Source organism: Ursus maritimus, unplaced genomic scaffold, assembly GCF_017311325.1.
Source record: "Ursus maritimus isolate PB19 unplaced genomic scaffold, ASM1731132v1 scaffold_7, whole genome shotgun sequence".
Taxonomy (NCBI): domain Eukaryota; kingdom Metazoa; phylum Chordata; class Mammalia; order Carnivora; family Ursidae; genus Ursus; species Ursus maritimus.
In genome coordinates, this window is record NW_024426885.1 from 19,159,927 (window position 1) to 19,185,345 (window position 25,419).

At 46.8% G+C, this 25,419-nt stretch overlaps 1 protein-coding gene across 1 annotated transcript in view; it reads right to left on the reverse strand.

Annotated features, from left to right (window-relative positions):
• RBM20 (RNA binding motif protein 20) overlaps positions 1 to 25,419 on the reverse strand; it is a 178,354-nt gene that overhangs the window by 23,663 nt on the left and 129,272 nt on the right. The window contains exons 2-7 of the mRNA XM_040624554.1: positions 22,427 to 23,513; positions 20,936 to 20,997; positions 18,814 to 18,908; positions 18,354 to 18,451; positions 7,652 to 7,795; positions 4,557 to 4,688 (exon numbers count right to left, since the gene is read on the reverse strand). Coding sequence (XP_040480488.1) covers positions 4,557 to 4,688; positions 7,652 to 7,795; positions 18,354 to 18,451; positions 18,814 to 18,908; positions 20,936 to 20,997; positions 22,427 to 23,513 — 1,618 coding nt within the window. The remainder of the gene's footprint in view (positions 1 to 4,556; positions 4,689 to 7,651; positions 7,796 to 18,353; positions 18,452 to 18,813; positions 18,909 to 20,935; positions 20,998 to 22,426; positions 23,514 to 25,419) is intronic.

The following is a 25,419-nucleotide window of genomic DNA, read 5'->3' on the forward strand; positions in this document are numbered from 1 at the left end:
GTGGTGGCCCCTTTGGCCCAGAGACACGTATGGATATGGTGTTTTGCCGTCTACCTCCCCAGTAGCCATTCCCCTTCCTCCACCCCTGCCCTGAAGTGACACAGGCCTGGCCAGTCACAGCATGGCCTTCCCTGGCCACAGAGATTGGTTCAGGGAAGAACATGTGTCCCAAACGAGCCCAATCACAGTGCCTCTCAGGACTTCTGAGGAAGCTACTCAGAAAAACTCTGGCTCTCTTGTTGAAGGAGACGGAGGAGAAAAGCCAGACCTGCCGCAGTCGATGAAGCCATCACGCCACCTAGAGGAGGGAGCCTGGGGCTGACAGGGCCATCCCAGGGAGACCCCCAAAATGAAGCAAAGTGAACAGCGGAGTGAAGAAGAGCCAAGTCCTCATGACATCACTGAGGCCCCGGAGCCAGCTGTACCTGCAGCCAGGGCTGCTCCCGGACTTCTCATTTACACGAACCAATAAATCCCTTTTTTTTACTTTAGGCTTAAACTTAAATGAGATCACTTTCTGTCACTTGCAGAGAACGTCCTAGCTGATTCATGTCCACATAGGGACCATGATGCATGCATTCCTATGCAGTTGAAGTGGGTTTTGAGATACTTTCGCACAGAGGCGTTATGAGAGCTTGGGAGCAGAAAATCCTTCATAAAGCGCAGAAAGCCATGCGTTCTAGACCCTTGCTGCTCCAAGTGTGCTGTGAGAACCACAACACCTCCTGGGAGTGTGCTGGAAAGGCAGAATCACGGCCCTGCCCCAGTTCCGCTGAACCGGAAATTTGAACAGGACCTGCCAGTGATTTTTTTGCACATTACAGTTTGAGAAGTGCTGTTAGAGCACAATCTGCTGCTTCCGGGCTGGGTGACTATAAGCAGATTACCCGGTTTCTCACGTGGACAGTGGGGATCCTACTAACACAGAGAGATGCAGACATAAGCAAAGCCAAAACAGTCCTGGGTTTTGATCACGGCCCTTCCAGTACTTATGATCTTGTGCAAGTCACCGAACTTCTATGAGCCTCTGTCTCCTTATCTGTAAAACTGAGATAATGAATACCTGTCTGACAGGACTGATGTCACGATTAGAGTGGATAATGTCTGTGAAGTGTCTGGTGCGTGACCTGACCCAGAGTACCGGGACTCAATTAAACATACCTATTCTTGTTATTATTGTTGTCCTGTTATAATTACTATTATTATCCACCCTCCACACCTCACAGGGGAAGGTGACTGCAAGACTCAAAGAGATAATACGTGGAAAAAAAAAAGAAAGTGTTTAAAACCATAGAACTCAAGGTAGAGTCCTTTCCTGACCTGGTAAACTGAGGTTCACACAGTTGAAGCACCTTGTCCAAGCTCATCAAAGTAGAACGAGGTAAACCCTCAGTAGCACCAGCACCCTCCAATCTGGAATAGGTCACATGGTTGTCGATGGTTCTGTTTTCCCGTTCTTCCTCACACCAGACTGTGAGCTCCTCCACCAGCCTGCTACATCTGTAACCGTGGTGCCTGGCCCAGTTCCTGCCCACAATGGGCACTCAGGGAACATTTGCTGAATGCAGACCTTGACCATCTGACCTCTTTAACCCATGGTGTTTGCACCACCCAAACTATTTCCCTCAGTGAGGTACTACTGTGCCTTAGTACCTTAATTTAAAAAGCTGAGTACTCCTGTTAATCCTAATTAGAATCTTACAACAACATCTCATTTAGAGACCAAAGACCCACTGGGAATTTTTTTTTTTTTTTAAGATTTTATTTATTTATTTGACAGAGAAAGACAGCCAGCGAGAGAGGGAACACAAGCAGGGGGAGTGGGAGAGGAAGAAGCAGGCTCCCAGCGGAGGAGCCTGACGTGGGGCTCGATCCCAGAACGCTGGGATCACGCCCTGAGCCGAAGGCAGACGCCCAACGACTGTGCCACCCAGGCGCCCCCCCACTGGGAATTTAGTGCAAAAATTCAATTCTAGCCTCCAGGGGGAGAATCCAGGAGAATAGAAACTTTGGCTGCATCCAGAATGGGATGGGATCTTTCACTTGTCTGAGAAAAGCAACATGCTTTCATTCCCCAGGGGGGAAAATGGCAGGTTCTGCTAGAATCGTTGGCAAAGAAACTTCAGAAGCAATAATGCAAGCAAAGCAGGATCAAGGCTTTGGCAACATTACCGTCTACACATGTAGACTTGTCAGAATGCTACTCGTAGCTACCAACAGCCACCGAGCCTTTGTCTCGTGCCTTCAATCCTGAAGGCAGATTAAAGGCTGTGGGTCTTGGACAAAATGGCCCCTCAGTAAATGTGGAATAAAGCTGGAGTGAACTAGAAGGGCGCTGTTACAGTGGGACGGGAGAAAGCACAAAACAAGAAGTAGATTTAAATATAAATATAGCAATTTAATCACAATAAATCCAAATGGACTAAGTGTTCCAGTTAAGTGAACTCCTTCCTGCAAACCATGAAGAAGACACAATCTAAAGAAAAGCACGGGCAAATGACCTTAAAAGAAACTTAACACCACAGAAGATCCAAATGGAATGGCCAATGAACATAGGGAAAAGGGCTCACCTTGATGAGATATCAGGAAAATAAAAAAATAAAACCATGATGGGCGCCTGGGTGGCTCAGTCGGTTAAGCATCTGACTCTTGGGTTCGGCTCAGGTCATGATCTCAGGGTCTTGAGGTCGAGCCCCATGTGGGGCTCCCTGCTCATCCGAAAGTCTGCTTCTCTCCTTTTCCCTCTGCTCCTCCCCCCCACTCATGTGTGTGCTCTCTCTTTCTCTAAAATAAATATGTAAATCTTTAAAAAAAAATGAAAAATAAAACCATGATAAACCAATATACTCTCCCAGATAGGCAAAAATTAAAAAGCCATAAAACAAAATGTTAGTAAGAATGAGTACCACTGGAAACCCTTGCATTAGTAGGAATGTAAATCTGAGACAAGTAATTGTGAGAAGAGCTTGCTACGATTATCTAGTAAAGCTCAGGGTAAGCATGCCTTGAGATGCAGCAATTCCACTCCTAATTATGTGTGTGCCCCTATTTATATGCTCGTGTACACATGTACCAGGATACCATCTTCAAGAATGTTTAAAGTAACTTGCCCCTAATACCCTAAAACTGTAAACAGCCCAAATGTCCATCAACAGTGGAACGTACAAATAAATTCAGTCATACAATGGAAATTTATGTAACAGTGAGAATAAATAGACACACCCAGCATGGATGGCAGATGTTGAATGAAAGAACACAGAGAGTTTAATTCCATTCATTCAAGTTCAAAATTTGGCAAAACTAAATGATAATGTTAAGGGAGGCAGATTTGGGTTGTAGAACTATAAGGAAAAGCAAAGAAATGATCATCCTCAAAGTCAAGAGAGTGGAGAGGGAGGGGTGAAGCTTGATGAGGGACTCAGAGGGGCTTCTGGGTGCTGCTGGTGTCCAATTTCTTGACTTTGGCAGTGGTTTTATGGGATTTATGGGATTTCAACCATTATGACTTAAAAAAAATTTTTTTTTAAGATTTATATATTTGGGGGGGGAAGCAGAGGGAGAGGGACAAGCAGACTCCACTCTGAGCACAGAGCCCAATGAAGGGCTCAAGATCATGACCTGAGCCGAAATCAAGAGTTGGAGGCTTAGGGGGCGCCTGGGTGGCACAGCGGTTGAGCGTCTGCCTTCGGCTCAGGGCGTGATCCCGGCGTTATGAGATCGAGCCCCACATCAGGCTTCTCCACTATGAGCCTGCTTCTTCCTCTCCCACTCTCCCTGCTTGTGTTCCCTCTCTCGCTGGCTGTCTCTATCTCTGTCAAATAAATAAATAAAATCTTAAAAAAAAAAAAAGAGTTGGAGGCTTAACTGACTGAGCCACCCAGGTACCCCCATTACTACTTTTTAAACTATACAATACATAATTAGTCATTTTTCTGAATGCACGTTATCCTTGATAATCAAATAAGGAAGAAAGTAAAGAAAATAAAAAAGAAGACAGCGGGAAATGTAGAACAAGCTAAAACAGAAACAAAGGTTCTGTTTGGAATTATCTGAATTCATCCCTGACAGTCATTCTGACGGTGACCAATTCAGTCATGTGCTGCTTAGAAGGATTTCTATAGGGCTTAAGACATAGAGGACAGAGGAGAGAATAAGAGATCAAGGTGGGGTGGTGTTGAGAGAGGAAGAGAAATTTACTAGAGATCTCTATGGGTAGAGAAGGAGGTTATATTCAGAGGTTTATGCTTGGAGCTCCCACCTCTGAAATGTAAACACCTTTCCCCTCTTCCTTCATCCTTCAAAAGATTTCCCTTGTAAAATCCTCCTTGGGTCCCACGTAGCTAGTCATCCTCTCTCCAGCGTCCCTCTGCATTTTGTACTTACCTCAATAAGCATTTTTCTTGCCATGTTATAATGGTTGACCTTCGCATGTAATATTCCCAAAGGCAGTGGGTAATTCTCTGGATGTTTTCCTGTCCTCCTCTCCCTGCGAGTGCCCCACAAGGAGACACTTGGCTGATGTTGTTGAATGACTGAGCAATGTGAAAATGCTTTACCTTCAGCTGTAATTCCTTGTATCTCTTGGACATCCGAATGAGCAACTTCTCACCATTGATCACAGCAGGTTTTTCTTGGTAATACTGGACCATGGCCTGGGCGCCTTCTGTGTAAGCCATCTCTAAAAAGGCCTAGGAAAAAATGGAGGGACATAAACTGAAGTTGACTTGAATGGTCTTTTGTTGTTGGGGTGGGGGACAGAGGGAGAGGGAGAGAGAGAGAATCTTGAGCAGGCTCCACACCCAGCATGGAGCCTGACAAGGGGCAGATCATGACCGGAGCCAAAATCAAGAGTCAGACGCTTAACCGACTGAGTTACCCAAGCACCCCTGACTTGAATGGTCTTAAACAAAATTCAGTACTAGGTATAATTTCATGTCTATGAAGTTCAAGAATAAGCAAAATGAATCAGTGCTGTTAGAAGTTAGAGCTGATCTTCCCTCTGGGGCAGGGGTGGGGTTCTGACCGGGAGGGGCATGAGGAGACCTTCTGAGGTTCTCAGGAAATGTTCTCTATCCTGACCTGTGTGGTAATTACATGGGTGTACACATGTAGAAAATTAATGGAGTTGTACACTGAAGACTAGTATACTTTAGAGTATGTATTTTATACCTCAATAGAAAGAAAAAAGATCAGTACAAGAAGCTGTCTTTGATCCCATCTGTTCAAAGAGACCTATTTATTAACTTCACCCAAAGAGCTCATTATAAGATGGCCCCTCTTCTGATCCCCCTGGTTACCAATAATTCTTAAATTATGTATATCCATCCTGGGCTGCTACATCACGCCACAGGAGCCCCCCTGGTGGGAGGGTCCATTAACCCACAGTTCCCTGAAGGGATGTAGTGGGGAGAGTGAGTCTGTTGTACAAGTGACCTTGGGCTGATCCCTGCAAAATGTGCTATTTTGTTGCAACGAGGGCAGGAAACTGAGACACGGGCATGGGTATTCGAGCTCTCACTTTCTTTGCAAAGAAAGAAAAATACTAAACAACTAAGGGGCTCCGAAGGCTTGAAAGAAGGCCATGGCTTTTTGAGTTACAGAGAGAAGGAAAGCCTCAATTATAGTTCTACAGTGTTTTCCCTCTTTATTTAACTGTTCTGATACAACACAAAGAAACAGGCTTTTGCATTCGATCAGTGTCTCCAGAGAGTTTCTAAATAGACTGTTTTGACTGACTTGCTAGTAGCGGCTGTGGCGGATTCATCACTGTTACCATTTCTTAGATTTGTTTGGTTTGTACTATACGAACAGCGCACTGATCTGGTTCCTCAATGTTGGAAAGGGAAAGTGGTCCGTGACAAGGGAGCCCTCACTGTGAGCCCCTACACTCCCAGTTCCTTGAACCGAGTGGACCAACCAAGCTGTCTTCCCTCCTTCCTTCATGTCTGTTTCTGAATTTCAGAGATGCTTTCCCTGCTGTCACAGTCTGCGGCAGATGTGTGGGAGATGAAGAAGTCAAGATTCCTTAGGGTTTTATTTCAGATCCTGCCACCTAGCTTTCGAAGTGCCTCTTTCTTGATGCAAACATTTTAGCACCTCCAGCTCTCAACTGTCACATGGGAATAATACTAATTCAGGACTCTCACTGCATTAATGTTGCAAGCTGAATTTTGTAAATTTACCCAAAACAGAATTCTGAGCTGTCGGAAAGAAGGCACTAAGTGAGTAGTCTAAGCCCACATTGATGGAGGAAAACCACCGATGACCTGATGTGGCTCAGTCTCTGAAGTTCATGCATTAATTAAGAAAAGAACTTCCCGGGGTGCCTGGATGGCTCAGCTGGTTGAGCGCACTGCTCTTGGTTTTGGCTCAGGTCATGATCTCAAGGTGGTGGGATCAAGCCCCGTATTAGGCCTGTGCTCAGTGTGGAGTCTGTTTCAGATTCTTTCCCTCTCCCTCCCCTTGTGCCCCTCCCCCTGCTCACACACTTTCTCCCTCTCAAAATAAATGAACAAATGAATAAATAAGATCTTTAAAAGAATGAAAGAAAAGAACTTATATGCCTGTTCCTTTGGTTCATAAAGTAAAAATATTTATTAACAGTAAAAGATAAAATATTCTTATTCTTGACCATTTCTTGTATAAACTCCTCCTTTGACTTTAGAAGCAAAGATGGCCGTATTAACCCTCATGTTCTCACTCAACCCCCACAGGTTAAGGGTTCTCTGTCCTTTAGACTTACCAGGCAACCATCAATTCCCACCCACTCTCTTGCTACAAGACCCAAGAGCCTCAGATGCTAACACCAAAGACCTGTGAAAACATCTGTTCACAGTCAGTTGTTGGCTCGCTCCAAATCCAGGCCCTCAGATATGAGAAGCTTGGATGGCAAGACTGTAGCATTAGCTCAGGGGGTTCGTAACATGGTAAAAAGACTCAAGTCCATGGGTTTCTATTTTGGGGCCAGTTAGCTTTCCTATGTTAATGAGTTCCTCATTCCAAAGTACCTCCTTACCTCCAGGCAACTCACAGAGGCCTGTACCCATCACAAGGAGGGTAAAGTGAGACAAGGGTAAACAAAACACCACGACCAACAAAAACCTCTGTGCTGTACCAGCAAGAGGCCAGCTCTGTATGACCTCTTTATTTTAAGAATAGTTTCTATTTTTAAAAAAAATATTTCATTTATTTATTTGAGAGAGACAGAGCAGAGCAGGAGGGAGGGGCAGAGAGAGAAGCAGGCTCCTCCCTGAGGAGGGAGCCCAACATGGGGCTTGATTCCAGGACCTGGGATCATGACCAGAGCTGAAGGCAGCTGCTTAACTGACTGAGCCACCCAGGAGCCCCAAGAATACCTTCTTTAAAAAAGGAAGATTTTATGTATTTATTTGTCAGAGGCAGAGAGATCACAAGCAGGGGGAGAGGCAGGCAGAGGGAGAGGGAGAAGCTGGCTCTCCACTGAGCAAGGAGCCCGATGTGGGACTCGATCCCAGGACCCTGGGATCATGACCTGAGTAGAAGGCGGACACTTAACAACTGAGCCACCCAGACGTCCCCCAAGAATAGCTTCTTTAAAAAAAAAATCGTATAGTTCCCTCCACCAATGTGTGGCCTATCTGGTACCTACCAGTCTGAAAGTGCCCAGACCTACCTGATTAGTAGACTTCATGAGGATGTAATTAGTGACCTTTCCAAAGGGCAGCCCCAGGTTAATGACGTCATTCTCTGTGCAGCTTCCTTCAGGGAGATTGCAGATGTGCACCACGCGGCCGGCACTCGTTTTCCGTTGTGCAAACTAATGGGAACAGAGAGCAGTGGCTGGTCTTCAAAATACATTTCCCTCTGGCCTTCTATTCCAGATGTCCCTAATGACCATCTTGGCCCCAATAGTGATTGCAGAAGGATAGCTTATGAAATTAATGCAGAAAAATAATCCATTCCCAGACACGTATGAAATATAATTTTATGCCGCCCAGTTACAGAAAAGATTTGCAACATTTTAACGAGCAATCACATCCAGGACTGTCACAGATAGGAACACATGGGCTTATCCATGTGTCACTGGTGGGAAGTTGCACACCTACGATCTCTGGACAATATACTTTAGCAATATTTAATAAAACTTAAAGTACAGGTAGCCCATGATCTTGCCATCCCACTTTTGGAAATCTGTCCTACAGAAATAAATGCACCAATATATAAACACCTATGTCCAAGGACACTGCAGTTATTTGTAAGTTGGCAAAAAATTCTAGAAACAGCCTGGATGTCCAAGAATAGGGGAATGTTTGAGTAAATGATGGTTCAAGCCTACAATGGAGGACTACAGAGCCATTAAAAGGCAGAGGTAAATAAGCTGATAAGGAATAATTTTAAAGATAGTGAAGCAAAAAAACAAGCTGCCAGATAGCATGTGTAGGACAATGCCTTTTTTGTTAAACAAAACAAGAAAATCAATACATGAGAAAGAGACAGATAAAGCAAGTGTTGTAAAGTTTTGATCATTGTTGGAACTGGGGTTAAATTATAATAGTCCGTACTGTTCTGTACGTTTGAAATTTTTCATAATGAAAAATTTTTCAAGGATATCAGCACAGACAGAGAAAGGCACACAGAGGAGGATACCTATCAACTTGTCAACACTAGTTATCTTCAAAGAGCAGAACTGGAAAGGAGTAGGAGGAAAAAGGTTTTAACATTTTTCTTATATACCTCATAGTGTGTGACTACAGAAAAAAGAGCACAGCAAGGATTTGTGGGAAACTTATATATAGACATCCACGACAACAACCTGTGGTTTAGGGTAGTGGCTTTTGCAACTGTGTTAGCCCTGAATCCTTTCCTCAAATACAAGCTTGCTCACCAGCCCAGTATATTCCACAAATGATAGGAGCTGCACTAGACAAACCTGGCGTCTGCCCCCTGCCGCCACCACCAGCCAGCAGCCCCAAAGGACCTCTGAGGAACACAGTTTGGAAGCCAAGACCCAGGCCTAATCAAAGCTCCAGGAGGGAGGAAGTGTGTCTGTTTGGTCTGTGCAAACCTTAATCAGCCTGGAGTCTCTGGGAGGTTCAAGAATTAGTAACCAGAAGCCAATCCAGGGCGGAAGAGAAGAAGGATGCAATTTTCCAAACCTGAAACATGGTCTAATAGCATAGTCCACATTTGCATAATCACCATATTCTATGATAAAGTGAACTTCAACATCTAATTACATTTGATGTGGGTCTCATCCTTTGCGAGGGCTAATATTTGGGTAATTCTATCACAAAAAGCCCTCCTTTGTCTCATCTGGGCTGAGGACAATTAGAGTCAGTAAGAATTTTCTTTTATGGTCAGCCCTGAATTGGAGAAACCCAAGTGCCCTTTGCAGACCTCTCCCTCCACCACATCCAGAGGTCAAGCACTTTTCCCAAAAAGGAACGGGATTGAGCGTATGGCCGAGGCAGCTCCCAGTGCATCCCTGCGCCTCCATGGAGTGCAAACAGAGCTCTCCGTAAGCTATGAGACTTTGAGTCTGAGCCTAGCTAACAAGGGCCGAACCCTCCTCCAGGGTTGACAGGAGGAGGACCACTTAAGATGTAGGATCTCTGCCTCTCCTTTAGGGTGAGTGGTCCATACAAAGACCCCAGACCCGGCTGAGCTCTGAGGCAGGGCAAAGTGGCTGGTCCTCAGAGCTGGGTGCTTTGCCTGGCCTCCTCCAAGCAAGCATGTTTCTGCCCCATGTGACTCTGCTGTGGTCTGGGCTAACTCATGCTTGGACGACAGGGCAGACACACAGAACCACAGGGCCATTCTGGGCCGCTCCCTGCTCCCTGTCCAGTTGCCCAGTGACTGGCATGAAGGCCAGCACCTCTGTCACCGTCTCCTCCAGCCTGAAAGAGCAACTCACAAGGCTTGTACCCAAGCTGCTGGGCAGTGGGACAGGCCTCCTGAAGGGTAAGCACCCTTCCAGCTGCCAGTCACCAAAGTGCAAGAGGAACTCATGCTGTGGTCATTGTTAGGTCCTAAAATGAATGGGTCTCAGTCAAGGTTTACGCTCAAGTTTTAAAAATACATTTCATGAACACTTTCTTCTCTCAAGATTTTTAATCAGAAATAAAAGTTGGATTTTATTGAGTCCCTCATTGTCACTTAATATCACATTATCATGAGACTTTTAGTAGCCTCCCAGTTACTTATATGAATTTGGAGCTTCTCAACTGGTGATGGGTCACATAGGTCTGCAACTGACTGACTCCGGGTGGAGGCCAAGGACCTCCAGTGACCACCAGCATCATTTTCACTTCAACCAGTTTACTTCCATTTTTCATTTTCTGAAATGACCCATGAAATGACAATCTTGAGGACTGAAAAATCTGGAGAATTGCTGTGTTAATGGTTGGTTTGTGTTGTGTCTGGCTTCAGAGCAAGTGAGAAACCCTATCCGGTTAGGGAAAAAACAAACAAACATTTTTTTATGTTTGCAAATATTTGATTTAGGATAGTTTGGTCTACATTCTTTTCTGTCATTGATCTAAAATACCTTTTTGTTAAAATCAATTAGGTTCAAAATCATTTTTGATTCATAACAGGTGTCCAGTTATATGCATAATCATTCTAATCTATTCTTGAGACCGCTTTATAAACGTGGCTATTATTTGCTTTATGCCCTATGGCAGATCCAAACACTGAGACAGAAAAGGAGGGACGGGGGAGAGTGGGACGGGGAGAGGAAGGGAGAATGAGGTCTTCAGGTGGACAGCTGGAGTAAAATTTGTCCACTGGGGGCACAGATGACCCTGAGTGCCTTTGAGCGTGCAGCGTGATGCTGTACGATAACTCCCAACCTGGGTACTCTATTGTGTCCTTAAGGGTCACATTACTGAAGGTGATAGTATTTCAGGTAATAGTATTACCTGAAGGTAATAGTATTTCAAGGCAGGGTCATGATTTTTGACATTTAAAAAACCTGCATTGAGTCTCTTTATTCTATCAATATGGTAACCCTGGTTAGAACTTCAGCTGATGAGAAAGTCTGATTGGTATGTCTGTGTTTTTCATTAATGAAACAGGTAACTAGTTAATTACTCACTAATATAAGTACTTTCTTTGGCAGCTACAGTACTTTTCCAGATATAGCAAGCAAGAGAGTGGCTGCTCGAGGTAGGTAGGTGTTGGGCTCTAAGAACCGTGCGGCTTCCAGATGTAGTGGAAGACAGGGGACCTGGATCTGAGTCCCAGCGTGGCCATTGGTTGGGTGCATGACAGGGACAAACTCATTTTCCTCTCTGAGCCGCAGTTTCCCAATGTCTTGAATGAGGGTGGTAGCCTATATGTCTAGAGTCCTTTCCAGATGTGAAATATCTGTTTGTTGTGGCTCTAAGTTCTACAGTTCCACTGCTCCCAGAAGCCTTGCCCAGCTAAACCCCAGGGTCTAGGACAATGATAACCTTCCCCGACTGTGTTGGGTACAAACAGGAAACCTGTGTCATTCCCACTGCCTGTCCCAATGAATGCAATGCTTCTGTCCTCCCTCTGTATGTGATCAGCTGGTTTCAGCACGCACACCTTCACAAGCATGTTCATCCTGCAGATGTGCCTGTGTTGGGGGTGGTCTCATCTTTACAGGCCTGAAGATAAGCTCCAAGCAGTGAGCACCTTGCTGAAGAGCCCTGCTGCTCCCTGAATGACTCCATCTGCAGCGCCTTCGAGAGTTGAGATGATATATGGAGATGAACTAAGGAGGCAGGCCTGGCCTTAAGGTCCCCAGGGATCAGTTCCAGGGCAGTGAGAGCATCAGACAAACCTGGATCTACATCTACTCCCCAGTGACTAACCCTAGGGAAGTTTCTGAATTTCTCTAAGTCTGAGTTTGCTTATCTATAAAACGGGGAAAATAAAAATTGATTCCACAGGACCGTTTAGAAGACAAAATTGCTACAAAGTATGTAAATTACCTTGGTGCAATGCCTGGCATCCAGTAGGCTCCTTAAATATACATGTCTCTTTCTTTCCCCCAACTGTTAAAGAATATATGCTATGATGGTCCCAGACTGAGAAAAAAAATGCAACTGTACTGTGATTATGTAAGAGAAAGTCTGTGTTCTTAAGAAATTCATGCTGACGTAGTTAGGGGTGAAGAGGCACGATGTCTCTACCGGTTCAGGGAAACGTGCATAAATGATTAGACAGATGGATGGATGGATGAATAGACAGACAGACAGACTAAGATGGATGAACAGAAGGACAATAGAGAGAGAGAGACAGAGAGTGAATGATAAACAGGCCAAAATGTAAAGGAGTAGTGAATCTGGACGAAAGATATACCTTTATGACAACTTTTCTGTAAATTTGAATCATATTAAAAGTAAAGTTATAAAAACTACACTTTAAAAGATGTGTATTACATGTATATGTGCTCTGGGGTAGAAGAGTAGATGGGATTAGAAAGAATCATTTAAGACTTTGCCAACTTGAAGTTTTGATGTGAGGTGTTGATGGGCTGTGTTGACGTCCCACCCGCTGCTCTGCCTGGAAGGCACACATGTGACAGGTGCCATGTAACTGCCAGCCCAGAGTCAAATCTCCAAGAGAGCTAAGGTGTCAGGGATTGTAACCGAAGTCCTGACTACTAACCTAAAGGGACAGTCATCCTTTCCCAGCCTGGGGGGCGGCCCTTCAGTCGGCCTGCAGGCCAGCTCAGACCTGGAATGCCCCATGTGCAATCAGGGGCCTGGGCTGGACATTTTCACAGGCTGGAGTCACTTATTTAAAACCAGATGCTGCTTCTAATGGTTCATGTGGCTGAGTCCCAGACCTCTCAACTCACTCAATCTTTTATAAACAGATGGAAATGTGAAAAAAGCAAACAGATTGTGTAGGAACTCTCTGAGACCTTTCCATACCCTCTGATGCAGGTGGGAACAGAATTCATAGATGAGTTCAAAGAAAAGGCTCAGTTCAATAACTCACAAAATTGCAATAAAAATGAGGCTTAGGGCAATGCGCTCGCTGAGTGAGAGTAGTCTCTCAAAGTCCTTCCTAGGGCAACAAGGTGCAGATTAGATCTTCAATAAACAATTTCTGTGTTCCAGCCTGATCTCCTTCAGGTGTGGCCTAATTTCACCTGGCACAGTCTCTGGTTTTGTGCTAAATCCACCTGAGGACAGACACACGGCAAATGTTTATTCCTCATGCTGTGGATTTTGAACGTACTCGGAAGATAGCAAATGGGCATGGGTTGCATAGCTACGGCTGGTGGCTTACCTTGGAGGGTAGACACAGATATCTTTATTGACACTTCCATATATTGTATAAAGCATGCTAGCTTTGACTTAAAGTACATCTACTTTTATTGGTGCCAGACTTGCCTACAGGTCTTGGGTGGTTCACCTGCCACGTAACTTCAATATCCCTGTAAACTTTGGAGTCACGGAATCTTACACCGTGTTGCCTAGGAGAAATTACCTGTGGGCAACTAAACAGTGGTTGATTTGTGATTTCAACTCTGGTCTCACCGAACAATCGATTGATCATTCGCAGACTTGATAAATCAAGGTAAATGCATTCAATAGATGGTGTTACAGCATAAGATAGGCTTTTATGTTTAGATATGGAAAGATGTCTAGACACCAATTAAAATCGGTATTGAAAAAAATCAAGTTGCACGATATTATATGGCATTTTCTGATTTTTGAAAAAACACATACTTTTTCAAATTAAACATGCACACGTACACTAGCTGGAGATAAACAGTGTAAGACATTTACTGTCAGTTTTCCCTGTAGAGCTGGATATTCTCTTTTTTATATTTCTATTACTGTTTGGATTTTTTATACCATGTTTGTACTACTTTTGCAACAAGAAAAAAATACTTAAGATCTGTAAAAAGAAAAGGAAAAAAACCTGAGAAAGCAAAAGCCGCTCAGGTATCTTGCTCCCCCCTGGCTCTTTGCTCCCTCTGAAAATGCACAAGGTGACCCTCACCCAGGACACAAGAGCAATGACAGAGCTGGAAGGGTGGGGGAGGGGCAGGTATCCTTTGCCACATCAATTACTACTCTTCACAGTCTCTGCAACTCAGGAGACCAGAGAGCTCTGAGCCATGGACCAGGAAGGCCACAGCGGTCAGACAGACAGAAGTTCCAGAACTGCCGGCCATCCGAGGAGCAACTTAAACCTCTGGGCTTCCACAAACATGTATGTTTCTCTGTGCCTCAGTTTCCTTACTTGTACAAGTTTTCTGGTGGACAGGGTCCCAGTGAGAAAGAAACCCTGAAAAAGATGTCTGTCCTCCCAGGCCAGGGCAGCCCGTTGGCAGCACCAGTGCTACATAAACTCCAAGGTGGCTGGGAAAATGGTAATGCCATTATATGGGGACCATCAGCAAGCGAAGTGCATCTTGGGCAAGCACAAGAAAACTATTTACAGCCTGAGAAGGTCCCAATGGCCCCTTCCAGAAACCTGATTACTCTGTTTATGACGACTCAGGCAGCCAAGGATCAAGTGCCTCTGCTCTGTCAAATGGCAAAAGCTTAAGTGAAAGTGAACACCCTCTCCTGGGACCCTGGGGTGGGAGGGATGGGCACAATCACCCCCCCACCACCACCACCAGCAAACCCAGCACACCACTGTCAACAGTAGACAAGGAAATGAAAAGCTCGCACTCCCACGGAGCTGACAGAAGCGTGTGTTCAGCGAAGCCTGGACTTGCAGGAGGTGGTACATGGGTTGTTCGGTCCTTCTAGATTTTGCAGGAGTGCGGAGACCTTCTGAAAGCCCATTCCCAGAGCCCTGAGTCACTTTGTTTTCCTGCCTAAAGACAGGGAGCTTTAGAGACAGCAATTGCTCTTTGCTCCACGAGCAATAAGACTATTATGATGGCAGAGTCCTGGCTGGTTCTGGTTTTACTCAACTAAATGTGTTTCTGAAAAGCTGTAAGTGGACTGGGTCTGCAAATGCCCTGGCACAGGACCAGAAAACATTTCTGGAGGAAAAAAATGCATCAGAGCTTTTATGGAGGAATTTCCCTGTCCTCATGAAATATTTCTTTTCTGTTTGAATTTACACTAAGAGCATAAATTATGTAAGCAGAAAAAATAACAGAAATGTATATACAAAAGGAGCCCACTGGGCACTCCTCGAGCCTCACAAAGTGTCTTTTGGTAACAGAGTAATCACCCCTTGATGTATCTGCTTATCTTGGGAGGTCAGTGTTTGTAGGCAGAAAAAACAATCAATAATTTATCTGAGGCACACCCCTGCTACTTAAAGGAGCCTTGCGAAGTCTCTTTCCATAGCGGATTAATCAGCTCTTCATTTCTCGGCTTCTCTTCAAATGTCAGTATTTGTGTATTTCCAGTTTTCCTAAAGACGGACACACCTGCATTCAACGGACCAGAATCTGACAGAAGAATGTGACCATCCAGGCACGGATGATACAGAGACTGGTTGGGGCAGGCTTTGTCCTTGTCTCCCAGATGTCTTTGGGAAGGCTCATGTGACCAACAAGACCTCACAGAACTTATATAACAATAAGTCAGGTGGTACCCCTCCCCATGCACTGGATACATAAGAAATGCCTCCAAACATCTCAGCTCATCTTGGGGGACACGGTCACAGTGCAGAAGAATTCGGGTGCCGAGTCTCACTGGCCTCCTCATCTTGCTCCATGGCTAATGGCTACCTGAGGCCCAAGAAGTCCTTGCCATCCCCAAGGCAGCTTCATATCCCGCTGAGCAGCATGTGGCGTGGAAGTGGATGGGGGGGTGGGGGTGGGAGGTGGAGGAAAAGGCTTACTAAAGAGAGAATCATAGCAGGGAAGAGAACTCAGACACCCTCAAAGAGGGGCAGCGGGGCTTAGTGGTTACAAGAGAGGCTTCCAGAGCCAGGCCAAATCCCAGTACCTCCATTTATCAGCTGTGTGACTTTCTGCAAAGCACTTAGTCTCTCTATGCCTCAGTTTCCTCACCTCACAGGGTTGTCTGGAGGCTTAAATGAGATAACACATATGAAAATTCTAAGGACCTATTAAGCACTATATAAATGTTAGCTATCGTCAGCATCATCAGCCTACGATGTCTGGGGTCTCCATCTCCTGCTGGCACCAGTGCAGAAAGCAAAGTGTTCCTAGTGCTGCCCCTTCTCAGGCTCCAGCCAGATGAACTCTCAGCTCTAGGCATTTGGAGGAAATTGCACTCAGAACTTCCGAGTATTGACACGAACTATCATGAATCATTGTCAACACGAATCATTATCAACACGAGTCATCAGATCGCTTGTGCGCACCGCGTGCATAAGTAGAGCGCTTTCATGGGAGCCTGGCAACGTCTCTAAGAAGGAGCAGACACGACCACAGGAATTACCAGACAGATCTGCGCAGGAGAGAGAGCCACTACTACTGAGACTTGCCCAGCGGGCAGCCGTGGGGCAGTCACGTGACAGTGCAGCCTTGGACAGGATAGGTTCCCCACAAGGGGTTAAAAGGACTGGTTGCTCATAACAGCCATTGGTGCTTCTTCCGCATGAGCTGTTCACACGCCACCGTCCATCCGTGTCATGTGTGATCCTCTTGACAGCTCTGGTCTCCCCTCAGCCTTGCTCCCGCCTTCTGGCTCTGACCACCCATCAGGAGACTTGCTCGGATGGTGTGAATGTTCCAAGATTTGAGGCATCCTCAAAATGATCAGTTACACAAGTCAGGTAAAAACGCAGCTGTTTGCTTTACTTTCAAAAGTCACTATTATTGGGGTGATTGCCCCCATTTAAGGAAATGGAGCCTAAAAGCAATAAAATGACTTGCCTATGACCACCTTGCTGACGGGCTACAGCCTAGGGCTTGCTTGACCTTAGGTCTCTTGGTTCCACATGCCCAGGAAAGGGCTTCTGGTTCCCGGGCCGGCGGTGGAAGGTGGGGTGGAGGCACGGAACAGACGCAGAGTCGTCCTGCTCTTGCTTCTCCTCCACCACTCAGCCTCTTCCCCTTTAGAAAGGGGCTCAGTCGACACCGGCTCCCTTTCCCTGCCCAGACCCCTGACCCATCTGCCACCTAATCCAGCCTCCCCAGTCTGGTCACAGTCCCTTTTTCCTAGTGCTAAGATCTCACAGCAGGGTTGTGGGCACAGACATGCCTCCATGATCCACAGCGGGGAAACAGGCCCTGGGGCAGGGGTGGTGCTGGAACTGCCCGCACCCCGATCCAGACACAAGGTCAAAGACAAATGACAGGTCTCCTCACTGAACCCAGCCATTCTGCTCTCCTGGGACTGACTCAAAGCTGCACTGACCCGGCGTGGCCCTCAGCATAGGGAGTGCAGAGAGGGAAACCACAAAATTCTCTTTCACCAAAACGTGCTTGGGCTGTCAGCCCAGAGCTCGTCTTGGCGCGCTTCTCCCATTAAACATCACACACAGACAGACACGAACAAATAGAAGTCTCCGCCCAGGCAGGCCTCCCCACTCACTCATCCCCCAGGGCCAAACACCTACACTTCTCAGCTTGCCCTCCCGAAACTTTGCATGAGCACCCTGGAGAAGCAGCGTGCGGGGGACAGCACCGGGAGGCCCCCCTCTCAGGTCGCAGGAGAGGAGAGAAAGAGGCTACAAACTGGAAGAAATACAGGCCTGGCCACAAACGCACGGACACGCGCCCTCTAGCAGGGTCTGGCCACACTCATTTTGTTTTACAAGTCAGTTCTGGTTCTGCTTCTCCCACCTCCTTCCACGTGTTCTCAGGGGAGAAGGTGCCCGACAGCTTCAGGGGGAAGAGGCTACACGTGGTGGGCAAACCGCAAAACCAACAGGGAGAGGACACTGTCACGCTCAGTGGGAAAAGGAGGAATGAAGCTTTGGGGGACCAAAGAGCAGGTTGGAGAGAGAGAGGAAGGAAAACACAACCCAAAACAAAGGATTTCACAGAAGTGAATATTTCCCCAAAGGGCCAACAAATACCATGCCTGCACGGTCCTTACTTTCAAACACACTTTCTCTTTCTGGTTCAACTTTCAGAATTACCCACTCATAGGAAATAACCAACATGAATAAAATATCAAAAAGTCTTAAAAACACACACACATACAAAAGTTCAAACCTCCCCCCCCACTAAAGCAATGTTGAATGCTAGAAAGTCTAAGCATGCTTTTGATTTTAATAACATACGCTAGGTTTTTTTTTTTATCTACGTGTTTCAATACTAGCTGAATTAAACAACTGTCTACCTCTGCCCAGGAGACACGTTTTCCTGCACAACACAAAGTCACATTGACGCCAGCTTCATCCCAGCCTCCTCTGTGGACCTCTACACCCAGGCAGAGCAGGTGGTACGAATGCTTTGACGATGACAATGACAGTGGAGGAAATGCTTCTGTACTCACATTTGTCCCAGGGGAAGCTGAAGGAAATGCAGGGTTTGCCTGAGCGAATGACCTTGCTGGAATGGCCGCAAATGATGATCCAAGATTTGAGGCATAATCTAAATGATAAATTACACCAACTGTGTGAGATCCTAGTCATGCACTTTACCTTCAAAAGTCATTATTAGGATGTAAACAGGAAGAAAACAATGAAAATTTCCTCTTCATATATTGATTAGTGATTGGTGTGATTTTTACCCCTGGGCATGTTGATAACCAACAAAGCTTTATGTCCGTAAGAGCCTAGACAGTAGGCCAGTACATTCTAGTGTCTTGGGATCTGTTTGATAGACAGAGTGGTGGGGGAGGAAGGATAGGGCACACCGACAGAGAGCTTTAGTTATTAAAGACGTGACATAATAAGCCTTTGGAAGCTGGTTTCTGCTTCAAGCTGCTGACCTGAAGGGCCTTCCCTACTCACCTTCAGAGTTCCCAGCAGGGTTATAAATGGCTGTGCTGTTGGGAGAGGCACACAGCGTTCCCTCTGCCGAACCGAGTATACACCGGATACCAGCGCTGGAGAGGGGTGGAAAAGGGGAACCAGGAACTCAGTAAATTAAACAAAGAGTTACCATATGACCTAGAAATTCCACTCCTAGCCATCGGCCCAAAATAGCTGAAAATAGATGTTCAAATAAGAACTTGTACATGAATGCTCACAGTGCTATTCACAATAGCCAAAAGGTAAAAACCACCCAAATAGAGACCAAAGGATGAACAGATAAACAGAATGTGGTAAATACATACAATGGGATATTATTCAGGCATAAAAGGGTTGTATTTACTACAACATGGATGAACCCTGAAAATATTTGGCTAAGTGAAAAAAGTCAGTAATAAAAGGCCATATATTAAATGATTGCATTCTTATGAAATGTCCAGAAGAGGCAATTCCACAGAGATAGAAAGCAGATCAGTGGTTGCTGGGGACTACAAGGGAGGGGAAAAGGGAATGACTGCTTCATGGGTGTGGGGCTCGGGGTAATGAAAATGTTCAGGAACTCCACAGTGATAATATTGCACAACCTTGTGAATCTGTTAAATACCACTCAATTGAAGACTTTGAAATGGCTAAAATGGGGGCATCTGCGTGGCTCAGTTGGTTAAGCATCCAACTCTTGATTTCAGCTCAGGTCTTGATCTCAGGGTCGTGAGTTCAAGCCCCACATTGGGCTCCACACTGGCTGTGGAGCATGCTTAAAAAAACAATAATAAATAAAATAAAATAAAAATATGAAACAAAATGGTTAAAACAGTGAATTTTAACACACACAAGAAAGAGCCAGAAAAGGGAGACCCTTATAAAATTATTTTTTTAGTTGGGATAAAATATATACAACACAAAATTCACCATCTTAACCATTTCTAAGTGTACAGTTCAGTGGCATTAAGCACATTTACCTTGTTGTGCAACCATCACCACCATCCATCTCCAGAATTCTTCATCTTGCAAAACTGAAGTTGCCCCCATTAAAAACAAACACCCCACTTCTCCATCCTTGAGCCCCTGGCAACCACCATTCTACTTTCTATCTCTGTGAGCCTGACTCTTCTGGCTACCTCCTGTAAGTGGAATCATCCAGTATTTGTCCTTTTGTGACTGGCGTACTTCACTGAGCACAATGTCCGCGAGGTTCGGCCATGTTGTCGCATGGGTCAGAGGTCCCTTTTCTAAGGCTACATAATATTCTAGTGCACGGATAGACCACATTTTGTTTATCTATCCATCTGTCAGTGGACATTTGGGTTGCTTCCATCCATTGGCTATTGCAAATAAGAAAGGGAAGCCTTTTTGATGTACTTTTTTCAAAACACTCAAGTCCAGTGTGCTGTTCACATCCTAGGCCGTATGCCCTCTTCTCTGTCTGGAGGATCCCAGCCCCCTGCTTACTGCTCTACCCTCAACCCGCCCCTGCCTACTCTCAGCCCAGCAGCCATGGCCCTGCTTGGTGGAGCCAGAGGGCATCACTCCTCCGTTCAGCCCTCCGATACTCCAGTCACTCTCAAAGCAGAATGTAAGTCCTCGCAAGGAGCCCAGGAGCTCAGGATCTGGGCCTGAGAACCTCCCTGGGCTCCTCGCCCCAGCACTCCGCTCTCATCACACTCGTGTTGCCTGAGCATCCCAGGACCACACCAGGGCCTTCAAACTTGCTGTCCCCTCTGCCCCGGGAGTGCCTGTCCTCCAGACAGCCACAGGCGCATTCCACTCCCTCCTGAGGTGTCCTCAGAGAGGCGCTTCCCCAGGCACCCTATTTAAAATGCAAAGGACCAGCCTCCACGAGGGCACATGTATGCACGCACATGCTTCCTGCCCGACGCGGTTTTCTGCTTAGCATTTACCACCAGGGATGCTATGTAATTCACTTGTTTATTTTAGCATCTGCTTCCCGCCCCCCACGTTAAGTATAAGCTCCTTGAGGACAGGGACGTGGCCTGTTTTGTTCTCTGCTGCTTCCCCAGCACCTAAAACAGAACGTGCTGTACGTGCTCAGTGGGTATTTGCTGAGTGTCTGCATGCACCTGTCCTCCTGGCCGGCACTCACTTTTCAGAGAAGACCAGGCATTTCTGAGCATGTAGTTTCCCTTTCACATGCAGCTCCCAGTCCTAGACCAGAAGGAAAGGAAAAGTGACCGAAGTAGAACTGAGTCCATGAGAAGGAAAAGGGACGAGGGCAGGCTTCCCCATCAGGCCGGGGTGAGGGGTGGAAGGCTCGGAGCCCAGAGACCAGACCAACCCTGCCAACATCTCTCCATCCCAGGCTCCTCCCCACATCTGCCTTCCTGTCTGTCCAGTCCCCATGCCATTGACCAGACCCGCATATCCTGTACCCATCTTGGACAGGAGCCCAGAATCCCAAGCCAGAGTCCCTCCTCCCTTCTCAGGGCACCCTTGGTCCCATGACATCTCCCACTATTCACTCCCTCCCTCCTCCGCCAGAGAGACCCCACCCGTTTCTATGACTGATTTGGAAAAATCACTAGACTCACAGTGAGCTGCAAAGCTTAAGAAAGGCTTATGAGAGACAAAATCCACCATCGCCTCCCAGTGTCGGCCAGCCCCCGCCCCCACCCCCCCACCGAGGGGCAGGGATGAACTTGCGCGGTGTGACCCAAGCAGAGGTGAAGTACACTGCGGCGTGACTCCCACTACAGAGGGATCACTGTGCTCTGCAGGCGGCCTGAGGGGAGAGAGGCTGCACAGACCAGTGCTTAAGCCGCACAGGTTCTGGGAGGGCCAGACCCACATTCAAAACTCCACTCTGCTACTCTCTAGCTATGGGGCCCTAGACAAGTCTTTTCCTCTCTCTGGGCCTCGGTTTCCTCATCTGCAAAATGGGATTAATAATAGTATCTACCTCACAGAGTTACTGCTGGCATATGGAAGGATTCAATACATGAGATGTTTTAGTTATTATTTGCTTTGGAGTATTTCACTGCACCATTAATACATTTGGGGGGATTTATCCTATAATAGACTTTTGCTTACAGGGGCCCAAACATTTCCTGCTGGGGAAAGGTGATGAGGCTCCACCTCTGTCTTGCAGATGGGAAACTGAGGCGCTCTAGAATGATGTGTCTAGGTCTCACCTGAGAAAGTCCTCTCTGGCCCTCATCCAAAATTGTGCCAGGGTTTTCCTCCCCTTCCATACTCAGTACGATGTACTATGGGCATGCCACAGAGGAAGAGCCATCCTCAAGGAGGCAGGAGACCAGTTCCTGAGTCCCTTCTCTGTCACACAGGTGGGGTCACCTGATCCCCCCCCCCCCCCCCCCGCCTCGGCTGCAGCTTTCTGATCGATAAACATGGGTAAGAATCTGTTATTTGCCTTAAAGCAAGGGAGTGGCCCTGATACATTTCTGAAATGAATTTTGGTTCTAATATCTATAATTTTGATCAAGGGTACTGATGGCATAATCATGCCACCAAGTCCCCAAATGGAACCGTTGCTAGCTTTTGAGTAGCAAGTGTTGGGTTGTAGTGGTAAGCCCCCCAGGCTCCAGCTGTGGCTCCCCGGCTGTCTTGGAGGACTCACCTTCAAATCAAACACCTTCTTGTCGCAGATGCTACAGACGTGTGGCAGGTGCAGGGGGGCCACACCATGAAAGTCATTCAGCTCGTGAGCCTGCAGGGGCCGCACGGACAGCATAGTCTGCTCCTCCTTGGCCCGCCGCCGGGCACTGCTGAAACCCTGTTTGCTGTTGTTTAGCCGACCCCCAAAGGAAGGAGGGGTCCTGTCTGGGGTGGGTTCCTCGGGGTCATATAGCTCATAGGGCTGGCTGGGGGGTGGAGGCCACAGGTTAGGGCCTGCTGTAAGATCAGGCTTGCTTTGACCAGAGAATCCATGGGGGCTCTCCCACTGGCTGTTTGGACCCTGCAGCAGCGGACCTACCTCTCCTTTCATGCCCCCGGCCTGCTCAGCCGCAAATCCACCTGCCACATGCGACCCTTGGGAGTTGGGTCCGTAGAAGTCCTTGGGAAAGGCAGCTTGGCCATCTTGCCCTGAGTGGCTGTAGTGCCCTTCATAGGTCACACTGCCCGTGGTAGAGGCCGTGGCTGGCAGGAAGCTGGGCTGACTGTCTGTTTCGGAGCCGTATGCCTGGCTGGCGTTGGCTTTGCCATACTCGTAGAATCCTGCTGCAGCAGGAGCAGGCCCGGTCTTGCCAATGCCCAAGATGACTGCTGGCTGGGCAGGGGTCTGAGGCATGACCCCACTGAAAGGATGCATCACCACGGTGTTGGGGGGTTGGCTGGGAAGGCTCACGGAGGGTCCTGGGCCTCGTGTCTGGCCGGGGGGTGAGAAGGCAATTGCATTCGAGGGAAACCGAGCACTGGGCATGGTCGCCGCGTGTTGGGGCACCCCAGTGTGGCTGTGGGGGCTGCTGATCACAGACGGATGCCTCAGCTGGTTGAAGAGAGGCTGGGACATGGCCACTTTGGAGAGGACTTGGTTCAGGACTGTGGCGGCCGCGGTGTTGTTGGTGACGGCCGTCTGCGCCAGCTTCAGCCGGTGGAGGGTGAGCTGGGCTTGCAGCTGAGCCAGCTGGAGGCTGGCAGGCGAAGGCAGCAGAGGGTTTGGGTTACTGACCGAGAACGGGTTCTTGTCCAGGAGCTTGGTGGCACTGCAGAAACACAAAAGTCTAGATGCACAGCGAGTTTTCACCCAGGGAGCAAGGACCTCTTTCTTCGCTTATCCGTGGCTCCCCATCTCCTATAAAACCCACCCACACAGACCCCACATTCAACTGACTCTGCAAAAAACCCATCCTCACGCATACACCAATTTGTTAAAACTCTGGTAGAAAAATTATTTTATGACAGAATGGTCAATCTCACTGGTAATCAGAGATACAAGCTAAAACCATTAGAAAAAAATTTTTCTCTAGCAAAATAGCAAAAAAGAAATTTTTTTTTTTTTTTTAGTAACAGCATTCAGTACTGATAAGATACAGTGGAGTGGACACAACGTTAGTGATAGTCTAAACTCGTGCAACTTTGTAAAAGATAGTCTGATAATACGCACTCATTACAGCCACACTCTTTGACCTAATAATTCAATTCTATTAATCTGTCCGAAGAAAATGAGCTAAAATGCAGACAAAACTTGATGCCCGAAGATGTTTAATAATACATTATTTAAGAGTCCAAAGTTGAAAATTACAAATTTCCAATAACATGGGTGAGGGGAAGGTTTAAACGAAGTAAATCATGATATATCTACATAATAAAATGCCAAGGAAGCATTTACTATTGATGTAAATTCCTCCTTTTTTATGTAAAATTTAAAACATTCAAAAAAGTGTACCCAACACCAAGGTTAAAATAGGAAACATTCCAACGTACTAAAATCCCCCTGGTCTCTAGTCTCCCCATCCACGTCCCCACCCCGTCATTGCCAACAGTAGATACGATCTTGAATTTGGTAAGGTCCTTGTTTACAACAACAACAAAAACAACAACAAATCAGTGACACGAGCAGAACCATATACTCTACATACTAAGCGAAAAAAAAGCAGGTTTCAAATTCGCATCCAGAGTAAATTATGTATATATTTGTGCCAAACACGGTTTCATTCCGATCCTCGTTTCACAGCCAAAAGCAACAGAAATGAAGCTCCCTTCAACCCACTCTCAAGCCCAACTAGCACAGGGAATGACCAAAACAAGTGCAGACTGCAGACGTCGTAGGCAGTGGTGGCTCTCATAGACGCCTACTGAGGCGATGGTCTGTCTGAGGCCTGCCTTTCATGTGAACTCTGTTGGTTGATTATGGTGTTTTCTTGACCAAAAACCAGGAGGCATGATCTGGAAAGGGGACAGACTTTCCCAGAAAGTCTGGATATGTGGTTACTATTGTCCGAGCTCTTTTGTAAGACCGTATTTTGGGGGTCTTCAACTCCCCTTCGGGGTAGTGGGTGTAATCAGGGAAATGTGTTTGGGATGTCGATGAACTGGAATTCGCAGGACATGTTAACGTTAATGGGAAGAACAGGACCATGCATTTGAAACTGGGATTACCACGGACAACCCAGGCTCTACCTTCAGCATGCCTATGGGAGTGTGGGGCAGACATTGCAAGGCTGGGACCCTTCAGACAAGGTCTCCACCGTCAGAGGTTCTGTACAGAATAAGTCTGATGAAACAAAGGACAGAGAGGCTGGGGTGGGCCCAGTGAGGAAAAAAGGGGAGACATGGAAAGTGTGTGGCATGTCACAGCTCTCCCACTTCGGAGATGCTTCTGCTTAGGCTGACACTTTGCATTGGTCTGAGAGAACAGTGGGAGGCAGGGAGGAGGTGTGCAGGTGGTAGAGAGGAAGGTGGGTAGGAGAGAGCCTAACATTTACGACAGGCGATGCTCCTGCGTGACCAGTGCTCAGCCTATGCCATCCCCTTTGATGGCTCCGTCAGTCCTATCGGGTAGAAAATGTTCACCCCATCTTTCAAGGCAAGAATCTAAAGCACAGAAAGAGGAGGTGACCTTATGAACACTCACTGTTGGTGAATATAGGTGTGGGATTCGAATCCCAG